This window comes from Trachinotus anak, unplaced genomic scaffold (genome assembly GCF_046630095.1).
Source record: "Trachinotus anak isolate AG129_WGS33_773 ecotype Australia unplaced genomic scaffold, CSIRO_AGI_Tana_v1 ptg000003l, whole genome shotgun sequence".
NCBI classification, from domain to species: Eukaryota; Metazoa; Chordata; class Actinopteri; order Carangiformes; family Carangidae; genus Trachinotus; species Trachinotus anak.
Genome location: NW_027273854.1, coordinates 17,586,821 through 17,608,997, shown reverse-complemented (window position 1 = coordinate 17,608,997; position 22,177 = coordinate 17,586,821). Strand labels below are relative to the sequence as shown.

The window sequence follows — 22,177 nt, the reverse complement described above, 5'->3', positions numbered from 1 at the left end:
AAAATCTGCAGTGCCATTGTTCCAGACCTCTGATGTTATTATGTTTTTAATTAGTTAACCCTTCCATCCATCTTCTGTTGCTTATCCAGCTCCTTGTTGTTAGTAATGATTAATTCAAGATTTTTATAGTAATTATTATTATATACAGGGAATTACTGGCAAAATAATGATTATAGATGTCAATTAATTCATGAATTTGGTAAATAATCGTAGGCCATATCATCCCAACTGGTTTTCACACACTGTGAATCCAAGATGCTGCTGATAATGCTTTTAAAATGCTTTCTCTGTGGTTTTAAAAGGGTCTTCAGTTTAACTTGGTGATCATCGTTTGAACTTCTCTCACACTTTTTCAGCTTTATCTCAGTGTTATTGGTATTTCCATATCTGTAGTAATATTTTTTTCATTTAACCAAAATACTTAATTCTCTCTCTCTCTCTCTCTCTCTCTCTCTCTCTCTCTCTCTCTCTCTCTCTCTCTCTTCCTCTGTGTGTGTGTGTGTGTGTGTTTAGCCAGGGATTACCTTTCTTCTCCAAGTAGTGCTGGTGCTGTTTATAATGTGATGTGTTGCCACAGAGAGTTGTGGTGTTTGTTTTTTTTTTTCACAGCAGCTCTGCACTGTTATTCCAGTAACTCTCCGTTGCCAGTAACAACAGAGTGGTGGACCCTTTGTTGACGTTAGGGACACCAGGGCGTCCGTTACCTCGGTTCACTCCAGGCTCATATAACTAGGAATGAGTCATTTGGTCAGAGAGAGGCTGAGGTGGAAGGAAAGACAGAAGGTGCATGTGATGGTCTCGAGCAGTAGGGAGGGAGGAACAGAGCTGATACAGAGAGAGAGAGAGAGAGAGAAAGGCAGAACTAAATGTGGGGTAATATACTCTATGCTATGAGGTAACACTAGCAGTGTTTCTGGGGCTTTGTGGCATATTCAGCCTTGAGACTTGTGTGTTTATATCTTTCTTCACTTTGTAGGTCTGTCTGCGAGCCTCACTCTGGTAACCATGGCGACCAAGTTGGGAGAGAGACCAAATGCCGATGCCTCCATCCCCAGCCCTCAGAGTGAAGCTGTGGCCAATGAGCTGCAAGAGTTGTCCCTGCAGCCCGCCCCCGAACCGCTGCCAGTCAGAGAGAGGAGGAGTGGTAAGTTGTATTTTTTTTTTTTTTTTTTACAAGAGCCAAATAAATGATGCTTGATTGTCATGTATGGAGATACTAAGTTGGAGCAAGGTCACATTTGATTGACTGGGGGCTCCTTTCTCTGTATTTCAAGAGACTGTGAAAAGGTAAGTGTCAAGTAGATGTCCCTAGAGGGAGACAGCGTGTTTGGGTGTAAAGGCTTTTCCAGTATCTGTAGAGCTGCAGGCTGAGAGTTTACATTTCAGACATACTAGGTCTCCCTTCACATTACCTCATTGTAAACAGCAAGTGCTGTCTTCACCATGCGCCCACTCCACGCAGAGAAAACTCTTCTTAAAATGATGGTGAAATAACAAAATGGACCCTAAACAGTGAGTACAATTTTGAGCTACTTGTACTGTAGCTCAGTATTTTCTTTTACAGTATGATACAAAGCCGTTACCAGTGGTCATAAAAACACAACTGAATCAACAAAAGGAGCCATTGTCATATTTCTTTCTTTCTTAAGCAGTCATGAAGTTTGGTTGTGGTAAACACAGCAAACATTTCAAATGAAAGGAATCTCTTTATTTATGAAATTTCAAAGAGATAGTACCAGATGATACCACGGTGCTCTGGTCTTCTGCCTCGTCTTTATCTAACATGGCAACGTTAGGACACTGACAAGTTCAAACTGAGCTGTTCATACATGACTGACACTGTGTTGGCTGTGATTGGTTTTTCTCCTGTGAGAACACAGCTTATGGATCATGTTTTCAAAATAAAAGAACATTTATTCCACTGACTAAAAGTTCTACCTCAAAGTAATGAGTACTTACTTACATAAAAATGTAGTGGAGTTAAAAGTATATTTGTTTTGAAGTGTGGTGAAGTAAAAGTCATAATTCTCCAAAAAAGTAATACTAGAGTAAAGTACAGATACTTGAAAAATATACAATACTAAAGTAAATGAACTTTGTTATTGTCCACCTCTGCTCTGAAAATAATCTAATTGCAGTCCTGTGCAAAATAGTTAAAAATAATTAAAAAATCAGCAAAAAACAACAGTACAATGCTGATTACACAATAATGCATGAATATAAATCTTGTTTTCCTTGTTTTCCTTGTTCTCGTATGCACAAGGATGCCCATGCACGAACAGGTGTCAGTCATTTTTAAACCACTTTTTGGGAGGGAGGACTATTAACTGCAAGTCTTTTTAGCCAGCATGATAAAGGCAGAGGCAATGGCAGCCGTCAGGTACAGCCACACATGCCATTCAAAAGAAATAATATGACAGTCTGACTAACTTACATACTATATATTATAGTATGCAACTATATATTTGTATTTGTCTGCCGCGGCTGCTTTAACTTGCCATATTAAAATAACAGGGATCGTTGCTGTCCTTCTTTTTGCTGAAATGTAGAATCTGGAGGCATTTAGCTGGTGTCTTGTTTTCGGATATAGTAATTATGTATACTGTATGATTGCAAAGAATACTGGGTATTTTAGGTACAGCTGAGATACAGAGAACATGATTGTAAGCAAATAAAAAAAAAACAAAAAAAACATCATGTCTGTCAGGAAATATTAAAAATGTTTAAGTACACAAGTAGAGTTTAAGGATGGACCTAAAACCAAAAGTTTTACCTGACACAGCTGATTTATGTGTGTGACTATGTTTCTGTTTGTGTAACACCAATGACACATGGAGACATTCAAAGTACTTATTGTCTACACACTCAAGCCTGCATGGTCAGGTTTTACTTATTTATTTGTATTCTGAAATTACCCCATGTTAGGTGAATGTAAACAATTACAATGCAATGGATTTCGTGACATTTAAAGCTGTTGTTTGTCCTCCGTGTTTTTACCTCTCAGTGGCAATTTTGATGCATGAGCATTTCAGCAATTAAAGTAAACTGTGGAGTGGAAATAAAAATATTGTTTATGTGGAGAGAGCCAGATAAATCACAATAAAATTTACAGTTGACCTGGGGCTTCAAGTTGCTTAATGGATACATTATATCCACAATCTTCTCTTATCCCCAGAAGGACAGGGCATGTTTTTGTGTGTTTAAGAAGTGCAGTATCAGTTTATCTGTTACACTAAGTGCAATGCTGACACAGTAATCTGAAACGTGGGAATACATGGGAATATGGAGCATTTGTGTTTCCTTTTAAAGGTGCATGTCCCCATCTTCTGACCAATATAAGTACTACAACCAGCATTTTATTACTGTGAGACAGAATCAAATGTGAATCCACAGTGTCTGATTTCTCAGCTCATAAACAGAACCATCTGATTTACTTCAAGTTTGCTTATAGTCTCAATTAAATCCCATTAATCAGCCTTGAATAGCCCCTCTGTATGTGGCTGTGTGTGTGTGTGTGTGTGTGTGCAACCCTAGACCCAGTGTGCATAGATGAAGAGGTTCTGGATATAGCGATGTGGCCAGCTGGTCCTGCTATTTAAACCAGTGGCAGTGATTAGACAGTTTAAGAGGAAAGAGAGATGTAATATCAGAGGAGGGGTTGGTGGAGGGGGAGGGGGGAGAAAATGGGGGAAACTATGGGGGCAGGGGTATTTAAGAGGAACAAAATAGAATATAAGGTCAGGAGGAGTGTACAGGTGAGGCTGGGGGTTCTGGCATCTGGCAGCTTAGGCCGAGCCAGTGAACTAAGCATACACATACAAATGTGCTCACAAACTGTCCAAGTTTAAAGGAAAAAAATGGAAAACAATCCTGTAAACTTTAGGGTTTTGAGCCCACAGTGCAGTTTTAATGCCACAAAACACCCAACACTTAAATCTGACAAAAATTAAATGCATGCTTTGGGGCTGCCAAAATACAGTCCCATTATTTTTAATAGTCTGGAGGAAAAGTGAGATGGACCAACTTAGACATCACTTTGACTGACATGTGGATCAATAGTTGATAACTGCATTTTCAGTTCATAATAACATGTATAACAACTCCACCAGGGGGTGGAGGAGCTGGGGTTGGAGATAATTTGACACTTGTTTACAGCTCTCTCTTGTTTTAGGAAGAGCATAGGTGACGAAACTGGAGATGGGAGAGATATGTAGCAATAAATAACAGTGGGAAATATGATAATAAACTATACAGTCATAGTTTAGATATTAAAAATCAAAATACAATTTTAATTCTGTAGTTTTAAAAATGATAGGTAACAGATTATACACCATGATGCAGCTGTTCATGACCCCTGTTCCTATGAAAACCTTCAAGAAACTTTCATGAATTTTCGAAACTGCCTCTCCACCATTCACATAAATTGTCTCCATGACCATGTATTAATATAACAAATAAACTGTATCCAGCCACCAATTAGCCTAATGTCTTGAGTCCTCTACGTGCTGTAGTCTCAGAGCCATGCTTTAATATCCTGTAGTATTGAGCAGAGGAGTCGTTGGGGCTCTCTCTGAAGCATTGAGTCAGGTTTTTAATGAACACACGCAGTGAGGCATTCGTTTACAGCAGCTGCTTTTGGCAGTGACCTCTGTTGACCTCTGGTATCGTACTCTCCTCTCAGTGACATAACAGTGAATCCTTTTAATAAATCCATGGACCACCTCCCTATAGCCAGACATGTTGAAGATTAATGAGGTTAAATACAAAGGTCAAGAAGTAGCTTGGCAGATAACACTTGTACTGTTTTTGCAGGATCTACCTTGTGCAGGGTTCACTGACCAAAAGGATTCTGGTCATTGCAGTTTCTTGATATTGAGGCCTTGTTGGCATCGTAAACAGAATATTTTGTAAGGCCAGTGGTGAGGATCTAGAACTGGTAGGGAATGTTGGATGGTCCATTACTTTGGTTCCGACTGAAACATCTCAACAGCTGCTGGATCGATTTTCATTACGTTTTGTACAGACGTTCATGGTCATCTGAGGATGGAATCCCAATGACTTTGGTGATTCCCTGACTTTTCATTTAGCATTGTGGTTCAGAGTGAAATGTCTCAGCATCTGTTGGATGGATTACCACACAGTTTGATGCGTACATTAATGGTCTTGTTTAAACACCTGTGCTGCAATGCTGCCATTTCCTACCAATAGAAACAGAAGGAGCTTCGTGGTTTCTAGACCAGTTACTGCTAATAGGCTGCGTTTTATAGCAAAGTATGTGTTGAAATTCAGTTGTTCTTACTATCATCATTCTTGACCAGTAAAATCAATGGCCTGTATACTTCATATGAAAGCAAGTTATAGCTTTCTGCATCGTGACTGCCTTGTTAATGTTTGTTTTCATGTTTCCATTCAGGAAGTGCTTCGTGTCAATCCTTAGTTTAGCGATGCTTGTCCAATAAGCTTGCTGTAATAAAGTTCAGTTTACTGCTACAAGAGGAAAACTTAATGTTCTTTTTCCAGTAAGTCCAGTAACTATAATGTGTGTGCTGAAATGTTAAAGAAAATACACACTTTTTTTATTTAGATGGGTCTTAGACAAATGACTGGGAAAACTGGCAAAGTACAAAATTTACCAATAGACCATTTAATTATGTGCCAATTACAGGGGAAATTGAAAAGTGTTCAGTTGTCAAAATGGCAGTTGATTCTTTCCAATGAACTCCTTAGATAGTCCACAACTGTTCAGCTGCAAAGATGTGTCATATAAAAGTTTCCAGTAATTAAAGAATAGTGAATGAACATTTAATTATTTCATTTTCCTATAATTAGTACCAAAATATATAAATCTTATCAGGAAACATTTTTGGAAATTATTATTATAGGAAATTACAAACCTGAAAAATCAAGTGTCAGTGGAAAATGATGACTGAAGTAGCAGCAGCAGCAGCTCAGTTTTACATGAAATGAAAGAAATGCTGCAGAGCGTGGAGCTTCATTTTTGACATTGGGAACAATAGTCTTACAAAAATCTCAATAATAATAGTAACAATATTAAATCTTTGTCCACTCATCAGCTTTTTCTGAAGCTTTCAAACACATCCCATGGTCATCACCTCTAAATTCAGCCCACTGTTGACTACAGCCACCCATTGTGTACAAATAACACTGTTCACTGCTGTAGACCACTGGATTTGGTGGAAAGGTCTGGAAGAAGCTAAAGTAAGCTGAGATTAAGTTTTTTACTGTCAAATGCTGTACAGCAGCGACAGAGCTGTTCAGGTGTCTGTTTATCCAGCACCTCTACATGAAAACACAAGATGTGAAAGTCCGGCATTCAAAGTGCAATACTGACCTCAGCTGATCCGGAGCTTTCAAACCACAGCTCTGTTTCTGTTTATTAATAAACAGCGATTCACATCTGCCTCCACTGATACAACAAGACCGAGCTGTGTGGATGGCAGAGAGGAGAGAGATGGAGATTTACAGTCCACTTTGAGGCAATTTGTTGGCTTTTATCTCAGCGTTTATGACTGATGAGGACACACTTTACAGAGACAGACTCAGATTTACACACACAAAAATGTGCAGACACATTTTCAGATACGACGTGACGACGACATGAGTGTGTACAGTTATTGCACGTAGATACACACTTTCTGAGAATAAACAATCACACACACACACACACACAGCAAAGCGGGATTATCCCTGCCAGCATTTTGGTTGGGGCCTTATCGGAAGTAATGGTGGATCAGAGTCTTGATTCATTTCCCCCTCTCTTCTCAGACTGAGGAGCTCTTTGCCTGGGGAAACCACATCTTGCATATTAACGCACTCAGTAACAAGAACGCACACACGGACACATCAGCCTCCATATTTAACACAACTATGCAGATTCTTATTTGGTGTGAATGAGCAGTCACTGATAACCAAAATGTACATTTACTGAAAAAAAGACACTGTACAGTGTTTATAAAGCACTGCCATCCCTACATAATGTTTTTTTCATCAGCATAATTTGAGCATGACAAGCACCGTCGGTTCATTGTGATGCTAACCGACAGATGAGACGAGAGCGCTCAGTTTTTTTTCACCTTGAAAGAACCGTGTCTCCCCTTTTAATGTCATATCATATTATCTCTTGTCAGTTGGGACAGAGCCTTAATAATAGAGATGAATGAAACTGTCAGCGGACGGCAGCAGGTGTTTTATCCTGACATGCAGGCAGGGAGAGGAGAAGACAGTCAAGCTGACAGAGAGAGATAAAGGCAGTTTAAAGGCAGGCAGGCAGGCACACATCACTGACCTGCAGAGAGGGCACATCAGCTGGTGGATGCAGTTATTATTGTTATTATTATTATTTGATTTTTTTTTTACCAAGTAGAATCCACCATGACTGAATATTGCAGCCAGAGTGAAGGGGACTTGCAGTTTCATAATATTAATACATCAATGAAATATTTTTCTTAGAGGACAACTGAAAAGAAATTTGGTTAATTTATTAAAGTTACTAAGTTTTTATTCAATATCTGTCACACTCAAGTAGATTTTTATAAGTATTGCAGGTCTAAAATAAGTGAAACAATTCTTTAAGCGTACTCAGTGATAACACATTCTCATCCTTTGTTGCTGAGCATGTGTACATGAGCCAAATGAAATGACTACTTGAGAGTCTGGTGTATTTTGGATTTCTGCTGACATGCTTTAAAAACATACCTGAAAGGTGTAGTCTGAATAATATGAAAAAAATGTATAGCTGTGAATACATCTCGACTGTGTACGGCTGGCAGAATCTATCAGTTGTTCTTCATTGTCCAACATGTTTACAGCTACAGCCACGCTGGCAGCTCAAACATAACAAGTCAGGTCAAGGTCTTCGTCATCATTCGCCCTCTAAAGAGCACATCTGACTCAGTTCATTCTTATGCTGAGCTACTCATGCATGAGTAGCTGCTGCCCATCAAATGTCAGCATCCATCTCTGTTCATCCATGAAACTGAAGCCTTTTGGTTGAATTTCTTCATGCTGATTCAGGTTATATTCATACTCATAATGAGCCACAACCATAGACTGTTTCAAAAAATGGACATAGACTCCGGGTCTGAAAAGTGAAGCCAATGCAGAAGTGCCTTAAACCTATTAAACTTAAACCTAAATCTAATGACCATCAGGGAGCGACTCCATTTGTTGCAAAAAAAAAAAAGTCCAATTGTATTGAAGTTTATGGGAAAATGACCCTGCTTTTCACTTGGTTTATTACCTCATTAAATGTTTTCCTAATGAGCTTATGGTCTCAATCACTAGTTTGAAGTCCTCTTCAATACAATATCATTTTTTTAATTATGGTCCCATTTGGAGGAAAATATAAGATAAATCAGGTAATGCATAGAGTGTGTTATTGACTGACTGTAACACACACAGCGACTTGCTATGCGACAATCAGGATAGAGTACAGAAAAATGGCAAACTCGAGGCTTCAGAATGGCAGTTCACAAACCAATGGGTGACGTCACGGTGGGTTGGCACTTGGCCACAATGCAGTTTGCATGATTGAGGGTCAAATGTCCGATTTCAGGTGATTGGCCAAAGTTGTAACCGCGGTGTTCTCCCCTGTGACGCAAAACACGCTTTAATCCTGAGTTTGAAAAGACACGTTCAGAAATGGTTAGGAGGAGAATAAAAATAAAAAAAAATCCCCAAAAAAACAAAACAAATCAAAAACACGAAGGTTAGACAGGTGGACAGAAAGACAGAGGAGAGGGGAAAGCAGACAGAATATAGGATAGTGGGCGTGCAGAGTGGCAGCAGGTGTTTGGCTGTTCGTGTGTGAGTAGTGATTTTAGGCCTGGAGGCACGACCTGCTCACACAGGTGCATATCACCGACACCACGCTGAGCTCGGATCAGCAGTGCTAAGTGAGAGGAATTTGGTGACTGGGAACGGGCCTGGGCTCTGAACGTGTGTGTGTGTTATCTGTGTGTGTGTGTGTGTGTGTGTGTGTGTGTGTGTGTGCTCGTGTGCGCCTGTTTGTGTCCGTCAACAGCTGAATGACTGAGAAGAGCAACAGCTGTGACGGACTGCTTGATCGCGGATTCACAGACACTTGACACACATGAACACGCACACACGCGTCTTAGCCAGTCCTGTAGCTGCAGCAAATTCAACAGAAGCTCTTTTAAAGCTGCGCTGTGGCTCTGATAGTTTTGTATTCATAGGAGACTTTTTTTTTTTTTTCTTTTTTTACCACGGTGATAAATTTATAGAGGACATCTACAGAGTTTTTTCCTCAGCTTAATGAAGGAGTTTTTTTAACAGTTTTTTAACAGAAGTTGGTGCAAATTCCTGGTGTGATGAAAAGGAGAAATCTCTTTTGAGGGTATTTGATTGCAGAAACTTTGCAGAGCCCTTGCTTTGAAGAATATTCCTTCATTTCCCTCATGACAACTGTATCCAGCTGTTGTCAAAGAGGATTACCTTGCTCTGTTTTGTGGATGTACAGACTTGTGACAGCTGTGGCCGACCGCCGGCTCCTTGTTCTCGTTGTTATCATTTTCTTGGATCTCTCATTCAGAATAATAGTTTGATTGCACTCGCCATGCTGGAACACCTGCCTTGTGTCCGCATTGACCCTGCCCCTTTCAGGCCTCAGCCAATCAACAGCAACATGGATGAGAGAGCCATACGGTTTGAGCTGGAGCGCCAGGCCTGTCAGAGTCTCAGACAAGGTGGGAAACATTTATATAGTCACACTTGCAGCACAGGGAGTGCTTTTAAGATGTATGTGACTTGCTGAAAGTTCACTACATCTGTAGTTCTTTTGGAGAAAAAATGCAGCAATTTGCCAACATGCAGACTCAGGTGATATTTGTAGATTTCTGTCCATTAAAAAAACGCATATCACAAACTGCAGTGACTGCTTTTAGTGTAAAGGCCCCCAGTGTGTCGAGTGTCATCCAGGTTTATTTTCTGGGCTGAGGTGTTAAGTAGATCAAATTCTCTACAAGTGGCTGGGCTTCAGTTGGGGCTCAGCCAGCCCGGGGACACCACACTTTACCCTGAACGCATGAACTCAGCAACCTGTCGACTGGAGCACCACAGGCCCGGACCAGAGTAGCTGGACAGAGAGCATTTTTGCATTTAGGGGAAGTTAAACTCAGCGAACACTATAGAAGAGATTTCTAGAGAAGTCTGAAGTAGAAAGAAGTGGATCGAGCTAAAACTAAGATTTCAGAAGTTATTTATCATTATAGCTGAAACTTTTCCATAGCCTCTAGTTTTGTTTGGATGTGTGTAGGTTGCAGTAAATTGAAACAGGTTGTTAAAACAAAATTTTGATTTTTACATGTATATACAGTGTGATTTTCTTTGTCCTTTCACTAGGCCTTTATTTTGAAAGCATGCTTTCGCAGAGAGACCTCATGACAGTTAAGCTTTGGACCAACCCAAAGACTATCTGAGACCGACAACGACTTGACAAATCACACAAAAAGATCACTTCCACTTACCTGCGCAGATTTTTCAGTCTTTGACAGTCAGGGAGGTGCGTAAGCCTTATGACTGAGTAAGACAGTGCAGTAATGACTAGAGTTGTGCTGGGAGACGACCCCGCAGATATGTGAAAAGGCCAACTATTACGTGTTCCTTTAACAAAACAAACATGGATGACAACCAGCAGCTTGCACTGTTTATATGCAGTGACATTTGTGCTGAAAAGGCCAAAAAAGGAGAAAGAAAATGCTTAGAGTTTGGGTCTGCAGTGGAGGTTGGAGAGGCATGTATGACTGGAGAGCCTCCAGGGATAAATGAAAGAACTTGAAATGCAGCTGACTTCAGGTGAAGCTGTTTATTTACTGATATCACTCAGGCGACACACGAGTGACCTCACTGAGCATGTTATAAAAAAATCTTTATGAGAATGAATGCCAACATTTAAGATTCTTTACATATCACACAGTGTATGATTTAATCTGCCGACTGTCAACACCAACTGACCCAGACTGGAACTGACCCGGTCCATCTGCGTCCTTTCAGTCGTCATCAGTGAAATCGTATTCAGCTAATGGGTGTCCCCCATCCTTCGGTGGGACACTAAAATGGATAAATTAGCATTGTGACAGAATTTTGACGATGATGAGCTGTGAAATATCTGCTTTGGATCTGCAATGAATCTCATTCTTTCTGTCTTCTACCAGAGAGCACCAAGTGATCGTGCTCTTTTCTCTGTGTGTTGGCAACTTACAGTAATGGTCCTTTTAATTCATCTGGCTGTCCAGAGGGATTAGGTTTCTTGCGGTTACAACGTGGACACAAATAGAAAACTGAGTAGGAGAGACATGGGGAGAGAGAGAAGGACCACAGGTTGGGGGCAGAAACAGAGAACACACAGTACTGTAAGAGCTCTACTCCAGTAGAAGAAGCCAGAAACACTGGCAAAAATTACAATATACAAACAGACAGCAAGGAATGATGACAGTAAACTAACAGCACTTAATAATGATTTTTAAAATGGATCATGGAAACGTGACAGATACAATAAATGCACATCCGAAAAGTCTTAAGAAAGCCCTGTCAAATCTCTTTGAAACACTGTCCTGACATCACATCTTAGCTTCTCGTCCAGAAGAGAAGGTGACGGTAAATAAACAATCAGTGATGAAAAATGGAGGATGACCAAATTGAAGATTGAAAAGAAAGTTAATGTGACAATGGACCAGACCTGAAATAGATTGGTTTACAAGTACAGAATATTATTACCGGTGTAAATGCTGTTGCAACACATGTGTCACAGCAGTTAGTCAAAGTTGTCAACCCCATGTGTACTGTACTGTATATGTTTGCCATACCCGTTTGTTGATCGATGCCATAGCTTCATAGAAAATAGACATGTCACAACAAAGACGCTTAAAATAAACAAAAGCACACTTGTAAACACTGACCTGAAAAAAAAAATGATGTGCTGTTACACATTTCATACATTCAACATGATGCCACGACTTGTAGGTGCCCGTTGAATTTGTCGAGCGAATTTAGAAGTGACAGATGTAGTCAGCTGCAGCTAGCTAACATTAGCTTCATGAGTTAGGCGAAACACTCTCCGTCTGACTGAACAACATTTACAGCTGACTCATTTTAAAACATGAAATTCATAATGGGCACCGTAGGGCACTTAATGGCTACATGGCTAAAGCTAACATGTTCCAGACAGTAAACACAACCTCACCAGCTGATGATCCAAGGACAAGGCATATAAATGAAGAAACAGCATCGCAGACTTTCATTCTACCCTAACTCTGTTTAGGTTACATACTTGGCCAAGTGACCAGCAGTTAAATTTATGCTTTATTGTTTGTGTTTTTACCCTGTAATGTTTCACATGTAGAATTAAGCTTAGAAAACATAACACCATCTCATAAAACAAGTTTGGCTGTGGTTTTAAGTATAAACCTTCTCGTATCTGTCAGAGTAGGACAGAGCTACGTTAGTATATAGTAGCATCCTGGCCCAGCTTGCACACAGCAGGGAAATGCCACACAGTGGATTCTCGTTGTGGACGGGGCTTTGTTTAATTATAACTTGTAACCCCAAAGCTACGCTAATGTAGTATGAAATGCTCCTGGGCATTAAGTGATGCTGGGTTACTACTGCTAGGTAGCAGGTAACATTTGCAGCGTACATTGGCGAATATACACACTGTTTCATTCACTCCTTGCACTTTTTCTCTTGTATAGCCTAACTTTTGAGTTTACATGATTTTCATGAGGTGTTTACATTGTGTAGTTTACCTTCTGCTCTTGTAATCCATGAGTCCTCCTAAATGCAGCTTGTATGTTGTGAACTGTACGATCATTAGAATTGCTCTTAGTCTGCATTAGACTGCTATTGACTTGCTGCACTTGCTGTTCTGCAGTAGCAATTGAGCAATGAGCACCCTTTCCCAGAATAGATTCTGTATCAGCACATTGCATCACTTGCCTGTCATCTCTTGGCACAAATCATCTGCCTCGAAAACAAGTTTTTTTTCGTTTTTCGTTTTGTTTATGTGTGTGCATGTTTGTGTGGGTGTGTGTGTGTATGTGTGTGTGTGTGTGTGTGTGTGCGCGCCTGTGCTTGTTTGAGAGCGTAGTGAGTGTGGGGATGTCTCATGATTGTTTATGTATAATTACACTACGCAGCTGGAAGTGGAGGTATAAGGTGTTTGTTTAAATGTGCACGTTCAGTGAGCACCCCTGTGTATGTTTGTGTGTGTTTGCAAATATTATGCATGCTTGTAATGAGTATCTGTGTTAGTGTTTTGTTAGTCTGCCCATGTTTTCCTGCAGGACCCAGTTAAATCTTTCCTGCTGCCAATGGGAGAAACTGCAGCATCCTGCATCAGCCACGTCCTCATCGCAGAAATCAAAGGAATATGAATGTTTTTATCTCAGGCTACTGTAGCACGCGCTGAGGGACCGTCTGCAGATTTTGCTTGTAATAGGACACAGCGACAGAGCCTGCTCTCATTATTACCAACTTATCAGGCAGAAAATGTAGACAATGCTCAAACACTAGAACACACACATATTTTCTATTGTGCTGAAACACATGAATTAAAAATCAAGAATGTAGAGTTAAGAGTGTGTGTGGACTTGAGATAAAAAGAGAGGAACTAGAGGGGCAAGTGCATGAGACAAATAGGAGATGTTGTCTGAGAAAGAGACTGAAGTGGCATGACAAAGGGAGAAATGAATGGCCGCACTATATAGTTGTGTTTAGTTGATGTGAGAGAACCCGACAAAAAAGAAATCAGTCATGTTGTAGATGATGAGGGATAATATCTGTTTGTGTAGGGCAGAGGATCAGAGATATGAACCAGAGGAATGAAGTAGATTAAAGCGTCACAAGAGGGGCGTAGAGTCCTGGATTCAGTTTTAGGCAACATTTAAGCATTATCCCGGAAATACAGGTTTATTCAGTCCTACAGTGCATAGTGTGTTCATTGTACAGCGTTTCATTCATTTAATGTGATTCCTACTCACTGGGCAGTCAGCTTGGCTTCATCCTTAATGTGGAGAAGAAATTAAAACAGTCTATTTAGCCTAAAAGTAATCATTATAGAGCTGCAATATTTTTTTTTATAACAATTGATCAAATGACAGTGTAGTCCAAAAGGAGTCAAAAGGAAGGGAGAAAAGAGAATTATCCACCCAATTTCTGCACTTCCCCTCAGCCGTAAGGACAGTTTTATCGTCTTTCAGCTCATTGCTTTGGTTGCTTTTGTTCACTCTCACTGGTCCCATCAGTGTCGTTTTTTGCCACAGTCGGCAGATGGTTACAGCTGAAAAGCTCTTGAAAAACTCAGGCTATGTTACCCACCCAGCAGCAAACAGCAGGCACACAAAGTTGGCATGAAGCTGGTGAACATAGAGGAACATTTAGCAGCTTAAGAGCCAGATATTTCTGTGGAGACAGTGGAGTAAATGTCCAAGTGAATACTATGTTGCTCTGTATCTGCTGGATGTGTAAACAAGCAACTGTTTGACAGCATATTAGCTATAAGGTGATAATATGTCACTGTTGTGGTTATAGCATGTTGCTCCCTAGTAAACAAAAAGCATTAATGCAGCATATTAGATCACGTGGAGTCAGACACTGCCATCTTGGCAGTGTCTGACTCCACCTAACTCCCGGCTCATCCAAAAATGGCAAAAGCCGATTTGAAAAACCGGTGTGAAGCCGAGACTTTGGTGCAAGCATATGCTCACCCACCTGTCACTCGAAGCAGCACGTCCTCAATTACGTTTAACTTTCAAACGGGTGAGTTATATAGAATTTCACTCCCCATACAGTTGTCACGAAGGAGGAAATTAGCTATAGAGAACAAAAAACGTTTTTTGTACCAGGCTGTGAACATGTTTCTTTCTGTTGGGCATTTTAACATGGGAGTCTATAAGGGTTTGACTCAGTGGCCATTCGAGGAACTGCAGTTATTGCCACCCTGGTGCTGTCTTCATTTTTTAGCCCCAGAGGTTGCCGCTTGGTCAAACCTATTTTATGGCTGGACCACATTGTGAGCAATTTACATTCTGCCTAGTGTCAGCTGGTTTAGCCCTTTATTGTTTGCTTCTCCCCTTAGTCGCTATGCTCACGTTAAGTATTTTGATACAGCGAAATTCCCAATTAAGATGTTTTTCTTTTTTTCTGCTGTCAGACAACGGAGACTGAGACGCAGCCCATAGAGACTACATGTTAACCAGCAGTTACTTCCAAGCCATTTCCAAGCTGCTGCCCTGCACTGCTTAAATCCTGATCTTATAACCACGTCTTCACAAAATCACCAAACACATAAGTTGAAGACAACAGCTGTGCTGTGATTTCAGCTATATTTACTATGATCACTCAAAGAGAAAGTTAGGGTGCTTTAAAAGTTGGTGACAAAGGTGCTAAGTTGGCAACGCTGCTTGTTCGCACCAAATCATTTTGAAAGAGCAGCGACCAATGGGGACACTCCAACTTTCGGCCAGCTGACCAATAGTGTAACCTTATCACTCAGTCACATGGCAACGGTGTAACTTGAGCAGTCAGCAACATTAGCTTTTTTAGGGCTGCCCCATGGTTGTGGTCCAGTCAAAAAGGTAGTTTTAGATCTGTTACTTACCAATATGTAATATTACCACATAGTGTGGTATTATATTTATTTACAAACTGAAAAAATTCATACTGTATGTCCTGAAAGTTGTGTGTATCAAGTTCTTTTTCAGGCTTAATCATGACATAAATTTAATATTATTATTATTCATTTTATATATAATTTGTCATATGTACTGAGTCATTAGTCTGGCCCATGACGATCCTTTTGGGTCACTTCCTGTACAAATCATGTGAAATATTAGTTTGGTGGCTTTGTGAACTTAACCTGACTGTTGATCAAGTGACACCACATGGGGCCTCAGCCCATGGTGTAGAAACGCTGTGCTGAGGAAAGATGAGCTACATTTTGAATGTCATCGGGGTGATTGACTTCAGCCCAGAATGTACAGCAGTAAATTCTTACTTTATGGATTTGACCTTTCACATCAGCTCTGATCAGACATAATGATCCGACAATAAGGGGAGCGGGGTTTGTACAATATGTTTCTTACTTCACAGTAGAGAGTAATTGAATATTATCATGTAAAAACATGAACTGTGTGCATGCAGCATATAGTTTACACTCTGCAACACCTTAGCCACAGCTCTGCAGTGTGAAGGTGTGAGCTAATACAATGAGATGGTCATGGTGAGGGTGTGTGAGAAAGAGCCCTCTACCCAAAATGTTTCCAGAAGTCGTGTTCTGTTACACTTTAATGCTGATTTCATGACCCAGATAGAGCTGCGGATCTGCAGAAGATCATTTCCTGTCAATTCATGTTTTCTTCCCGGGAGTTCAGTCCTCAGACTTTTTGCGGTTGTCTTTTTGTTTTTTGAGAAAATGTCAGGTAGTTTGCGACCATGGTGAGTCAGAGCAAGTTTGATAGCTTTTGTGAGCAGACTCACAACCCCAAAATACAAATACTATTTACTTTAAGGAGTTAAATGATAGTTTACTGATGGAATAATATATGTGGCATAAATAAAATCAATAAAAAGCCGTGTAATAAAACTTATATTCAACCATGCATGTGTATCTCTTTCCTTTATCTCTCGTTTACATTTCTGTAGGGATGAGATGTGAGGAAGCAGTAGTATGTGCTGCTACATAATCAAACACTTGAAACAGGAAGCTGTTGGTTTCTCTGTGTGTGTGTGTGTGTGTGTGTGTGTGTGTGTGTGTGTGTGTGTCTGTGTGAGTGTTCATCTGTGTGTGTGTGTTTCTCTTCCCTTTGTAGTTCGTGACATAACTTTTGTACGACTTCTCACAGAGGACCACAAATTTGTACACCAGCAGCTAACGGTAGATAAAAACCTTTCTGTAGAGCTCCTTCGATTTAACTCTACACCGTTACTACTTCCAAGTATTGCTCCCATGCTTCATTCACAGGCACTTGATGAAGCTCCCCATTCATTCTACAGTGACTGACTTTTGTTTCTTCTGTTTCTGTCCTGGTGTTCAGTTCTCCAGCTGAAGCTTCAACAGAGAAGGACTAGAGAAGAGTTGGTCAACCAGGGAATCATGCCGCGTGAGTACAGCAAATTGTTTTTGAGAAAAATGTTGGTATGTAAAAAATGGCCGATGCAACCATTTAAAATCACTTGTTAGTGAATCATTCATTCATGGGCCATGTAAATTCTTTATTGATTTAAAGACAAATAATGTGATAATGAATTGAAAATAGACAGAAGATAGAACATATGGTTTAACCCTGTCACTAAATATTAATGTAACTTTTAATATGTAGGTTATGGTTGAAGATGTTTACTCCATTTTTTACATAATTCATGGACCCGTTTCAACATTGTATGTAAATTATTTTTTCAAAATGTTGGCTTTTCCAGCCTGTCACTACGTAAAGACTCAGTTGTTGTAATTATTTTCATTGTCGAAGAATCTACCTATTATCTTTTTGATTAATTGAATAACTGATTAAAAAATGCCTTTAATTTCACACAGCCAAAGGTGATGTATTGAAGTAGCTTGTTTTATTCAACCAACAGTCCAATTTCCAAAGATATCCAGTTTACTGTGATGAAGCATCATCCAACCAACCATGAAATCTTCAGATCTAGAAATCAGGCAGAGTTTCATTTCCTCTCAGAAAATGTCTTAAACATTGATTATGGCAGTAGCTGCAGATTACTTCTCTACTTTCTACTTTTTGACTTTGCCTCGCCAAAACGTAAAAGCAGCAAAAGGACATTCAAGATATAAAACACATAAGTATAGAGTACACAGTAGTACACAAGAGAAACAGTACGGATAAAATATCAGGATAAAACATTAAAACAATACAGTGTATTGCAGAGCAAGATTTGTGGCTCAGTTTTTTGAGTTTTATTGTTTGCACCTTTAGCCTCATGAGCTAGGTGGCTAATGAGGGTGGACTAAATATTACAAGCACCTCTCAGTGTAGTGCAAAATGTCATGTAAGTTCAATCAACACCTCAATAAACAGTTTCAACAACCTTCATGAAGGGAGGGCCTTTGTATTGACCTGTATCAGTTTTAGCTAAGTGCACCTAAACTGAGAGAGCAACCGAGGTTTTCCTTTCTGCCAGCAACTAACTGCCTGTGAGAACCTGCCATGTAGCTTTAGTTTTAAGCCTCAATGATTGTGGTTACGACGGTGCCACTGTCTCCTGGCAGACAGCAGTTTCAGTCTACATAGTAGAGGTGAAGTGGGGTCATACTTCAACTGCCATCATTAACATCCGCTAACTGCTTTTTATCTGATTAAAAGTACAACTTTTTCCCTTGTGTCATCAAACTCAAGCTGTTGCTTGAGCAGATGCTTTCAATTACAGCCTGTTAGTCCTGCTTATATTCCTTTGGCCCAGCATGACCTCATTCAATAGAACCTCATTTTTGTTAGATAGCATATCACAAACACAAACACCAAGAACATTCTTTTTAATATAAGAGAATAGCTGAGAACAAATGACCTACACAATCAGTGCTACCCATCCCATGTTGTTTTAAGTTTGATGCATCTCACTTAAGTAAAATTTATTTCCACAAATACTGAAGTTCATAGTTGGTCTCATAATAGTCTCACAGTGTATTCATTGTCAAACAGGAAGTGTGCTGTGCTGTGCATCTTATCTGCTAGTATATCTGTTATTCTGGTAAATGCTTTAATAAGCTGCCTGAAAACAGTTTATGTGGACTATCTTATGTGTTCACCTTGTTATTGCAAGGGCATATTCTGTCCTGCATCACAAATAAACACATTATTTCCCCTTTCCTATATATAGCTGTTATAATACAATATCCAGTTCTTATCTACACAGACAGCATGGCTGGAGAGCTACATTAAAATGAAAAGACTCAAAACAAAATTTAGCATTGCAAACAGTAAGGGGACAAACTGTACGGTTGTAAGAGAGAGAGAGAGAGAGAGAGAGAGACTGACAGAGCCACAGTGTAGCTGTGATGCGGCCAAGTGTGAGCACAGGAAGTGCAATCACAGATTTCATGTCTTGGCTTGTGTTCATCAAAATGTTTGGTTTCAGAAGCAAATATGTTGCGAGTCATGTGATCGAGAAGGTTGAAAGTTGCTTTCCTCAGGTGAAGTCCATACTTCTCCTTCTGGACCCTGTGGTGTGATGGTTGCTGTTATGTTGTCATTGATTATAGTTTTGAAAGTCGCTTGAATAAGCATTTATATCAATGTCCAAGTTGTAATTACCACCGAGAAATTACAAATTTGCAAGCAAAGTCCATTGTTAAAGGTAGTTCAAATAAAACATTGGAATTTAATAGATTTTTTTTTTTTAATCCTCACATGTCCAATTCTCCAATAAAACAACTGGCACTCAACATTATTACATTTTGTTCAGCTAACAGTTTTCTGGCTTTGTAGTAAGATGTTTTTGACAGCTAACGTCCGTGCCTTTCTATTTTGTCTTGTTAGTCTTTATTGGATGAAACAGCCTGAATTTTCAGTAATGAGTGAGAAGCAGTAGCACAAAAGGACTAACAGTTTCCATGTTGAGTGAAGTGATGATGTGAGCGCTTGCAAGACGTAAATGTGGGAATCTTGCCCATCATTTCCTTCCCTCCCACATGATTGGAACGTGGCATAAGTTTAGGTTGTAGGTCAGAAATGCTGGCCCTTTTAGCATTTCACTCCTGTAACTATGTCGAACTCATGGTGGACTTTAACAATTTGACTGCTGACAGTTTGGTTGGAGATTCGGGTGTGTCATGCTAGTAGCGGCTAATATAGCCGGAAGCGGTTAGCCTCAAGGCAGAGATAAGGAGCAAACTAGAGTTAGCAGTGACTTACAACTTACAACGTCTTTGTAACAACACACCATGAGATTTTTTTTTTAATTTATTTTTTTATTTTCAAACTTTTAATCTTCAGCCTCAACCAACACTGACTCAAGTGACATCACTTCAGGCGGTTTGTCAGATTTCACCTTGCTCCCTATGGGCCAATTAAAAGCTTTATGCAAGTTTTTTTCAAGACCTGTAAACAGGCTTTGATGTGTGATTTCCCCATTAACTTTTAATATAACTTTAATTTGGTCAAGGCAGAACAATTAGCCACTGACATTTCAGCTACCTTCGTCTGCCATGTGACCTTTATCATAATTGTCCATTCAGTCTCTCATGGGGATAAGAGGCAGTTGGAGGAGTGACAACACACGCAGTAGAAAGGCAGCGATCAATACTGGAGCACAACATGTCTGTAACTTCCACTTCTTCATCACTGACTCATCTCATCCTCCCGTTTAAGTCTTCCTTCCTCCTCTTTTTCTACACCTCTGGCTTCACTCTATTTCCTGTCTCCCATATGCTACAGCTCCTCTTCCCTCTTTTCCCGGTCCTCCTCTCATGGACAGTCCAAATACTTACATCCTACCCTCCCTCTCTGTATTACCCTCTCTTTACTCACTCATTTTTTTCCCATTTGCCCCTGTTTCTACCGACCTTTGTTAACAGAATGCTACCTCATCTTTTAACTCTTTCCTTCAGTCCATTCCTCTCGCTGTCTTTTGACCTTTCATCTACCTCCACTTCAACGTGTATTTTCATCCCCCATTCAGTCATCATAGTACTTCTCATAACACCACATCCTCTTTGTCTCTTTCATAAAACATCAGACCTCAGAGGAAGCCCCCACAGCACCCCACACCCCGAGGTCTGGAGCTGTTGTCTCACAATCAGCCACATAACCTCTCTTTGCAATTATGGTGGCTCCCTCTCTCTCTCTGTTGCTCTGTGTCTCTTTATCACTTATTGATTTTCTTTTTTTCACTTCTCTATTCTCTATTCTAAGTCAAATTCTTGCTTTATAGGAACTTTTTTTTTCTCTATTAGCTCATAGCATGCTTGCAAACACAGGCATTTCCGGGCTTTATAAGTCCAGTGATATTTCTTGTCAAACAACACTGTTTGAGTGGCATTTGTTCATTTCTTTCACATGCTTTTTTATGATAATCATTCATCATGAAAATTGGCTGATTCCAACCATTGTTGTCCTAATATGCAGGGGTGCGTGTCTGTAGCTGCATGTTTGGTTTGTTGAGGCTGTAGTGTGTGGTAGAGTTTGTGCTATACTTAGCCCAGAGTGAAAGTTTGCACTGTTATCACACTATGTTATTTATGCACTTAAAGGAAAAACACAAATGCATGAAATCATACTGAAAGTTTCTCACTTTATATTTATCTACACATGGTTATCAGGTTAGCTAAGTTTTACCAAAGACATGTTAGCAAGAGCAAAAAGAGGCCGAGCCAGGGTCACTTTAATATCTGTAAAGTTTATTTAAAGTATAAAATGGAAACCATCAAGTAAGAGTGAAAATATGAAGCTTTAGTCACACATCTGTCGAATGTTCATAAGCTTAGACTGTGATAACAGCAAAGTCACTGCTGTTTCTGAATGGACATGAGGATAAACTTCACTATAGTTAGATTAATGTAACTCTGGCCAGGTAACCTGCCTCTGTTACTCCGACAAGTGGAGTGACAGTTCTCGGCTTTGCAGATGATATTCTACTGTATATGAGTTCTGCGCATATGTAAGTACCAGATTTATACTTCCTGGTAGAGGTGGAAGAGCTCTCACATCTGAAATGGCTACACTGTGGCCAAACAAGCTATTTTGTGAGGTAGACAAATATATCAGCCAGTTAAACCTGCTGACCTGTAGAACATTAGTTAACTGCATAGGAGAGTATCTTAAGCACAAGCAAGTCAGTTAACACACGGTGAAAAAGCACTATTCTGCACAGGAAAAAACAACCCCTGCTAGAGGAAGTGATGCTGATCTCAAAGTTTAAAGAGTGGGAATGCTGGTTAGCTTTAGCTGGGTGGCAAGAAGCCATTATGGAGCAACTCATGCACATAACGGGGTCTTTTCTCTCTGACCTCATCCCACTACTCTCTATTTCCTCCCCTTCATTTGCCCTTTGGTCTGTTGTTCCACTTTCCTCCAGCTGCCTCTTCCCATTTATCTCTCCTCCCGTCTTCCCTCGATCCATTTTCTGATGCTACATCTTCTTTCTATCTATTTCTGTCCCTTTCACTTTTACTCCTGCTTCCAAAACCTTC

General features: G+C 40.0%; 1 protein-coding gene across 5 annotated transcripts in view; it reads left to right on the top strand.

Moving 5' to 3' along the window:
• Window positions 1-22,177, top strand: part of LOC139618348 (myocardin-related transcription factor A-like) — a 43,518-nt gene that overhangs the window by 3,175 nt on the left and 18,166 nt on the right. For 3 of the 5 annotated variants that reach the window (XM_071474209.1, XM_071474206.1, XM_071474207.1), the window contains 2 exons: window positions 977-1,144; window positions 17,070-17,135. In XM_071474209.1, the coding sequence (XP_071330310.1) occupies window positions 1,006-1,144; window positions 17,070-17,135 (205 nt within the window). In that variant the 5' untranslated portion in view covers window positions 977-1,005. Of the gene's footprint in view, window positions 1-976; window positions 1,145-8,761; window positions 9,726-16,554; window positions 16,910-17,069; window positions 17,136-22,177 lie in introns of those variants that run through there. The other 2 variants (XM_071474208.1, XM_071474211.1) reach the window with 2 other exon arrangements.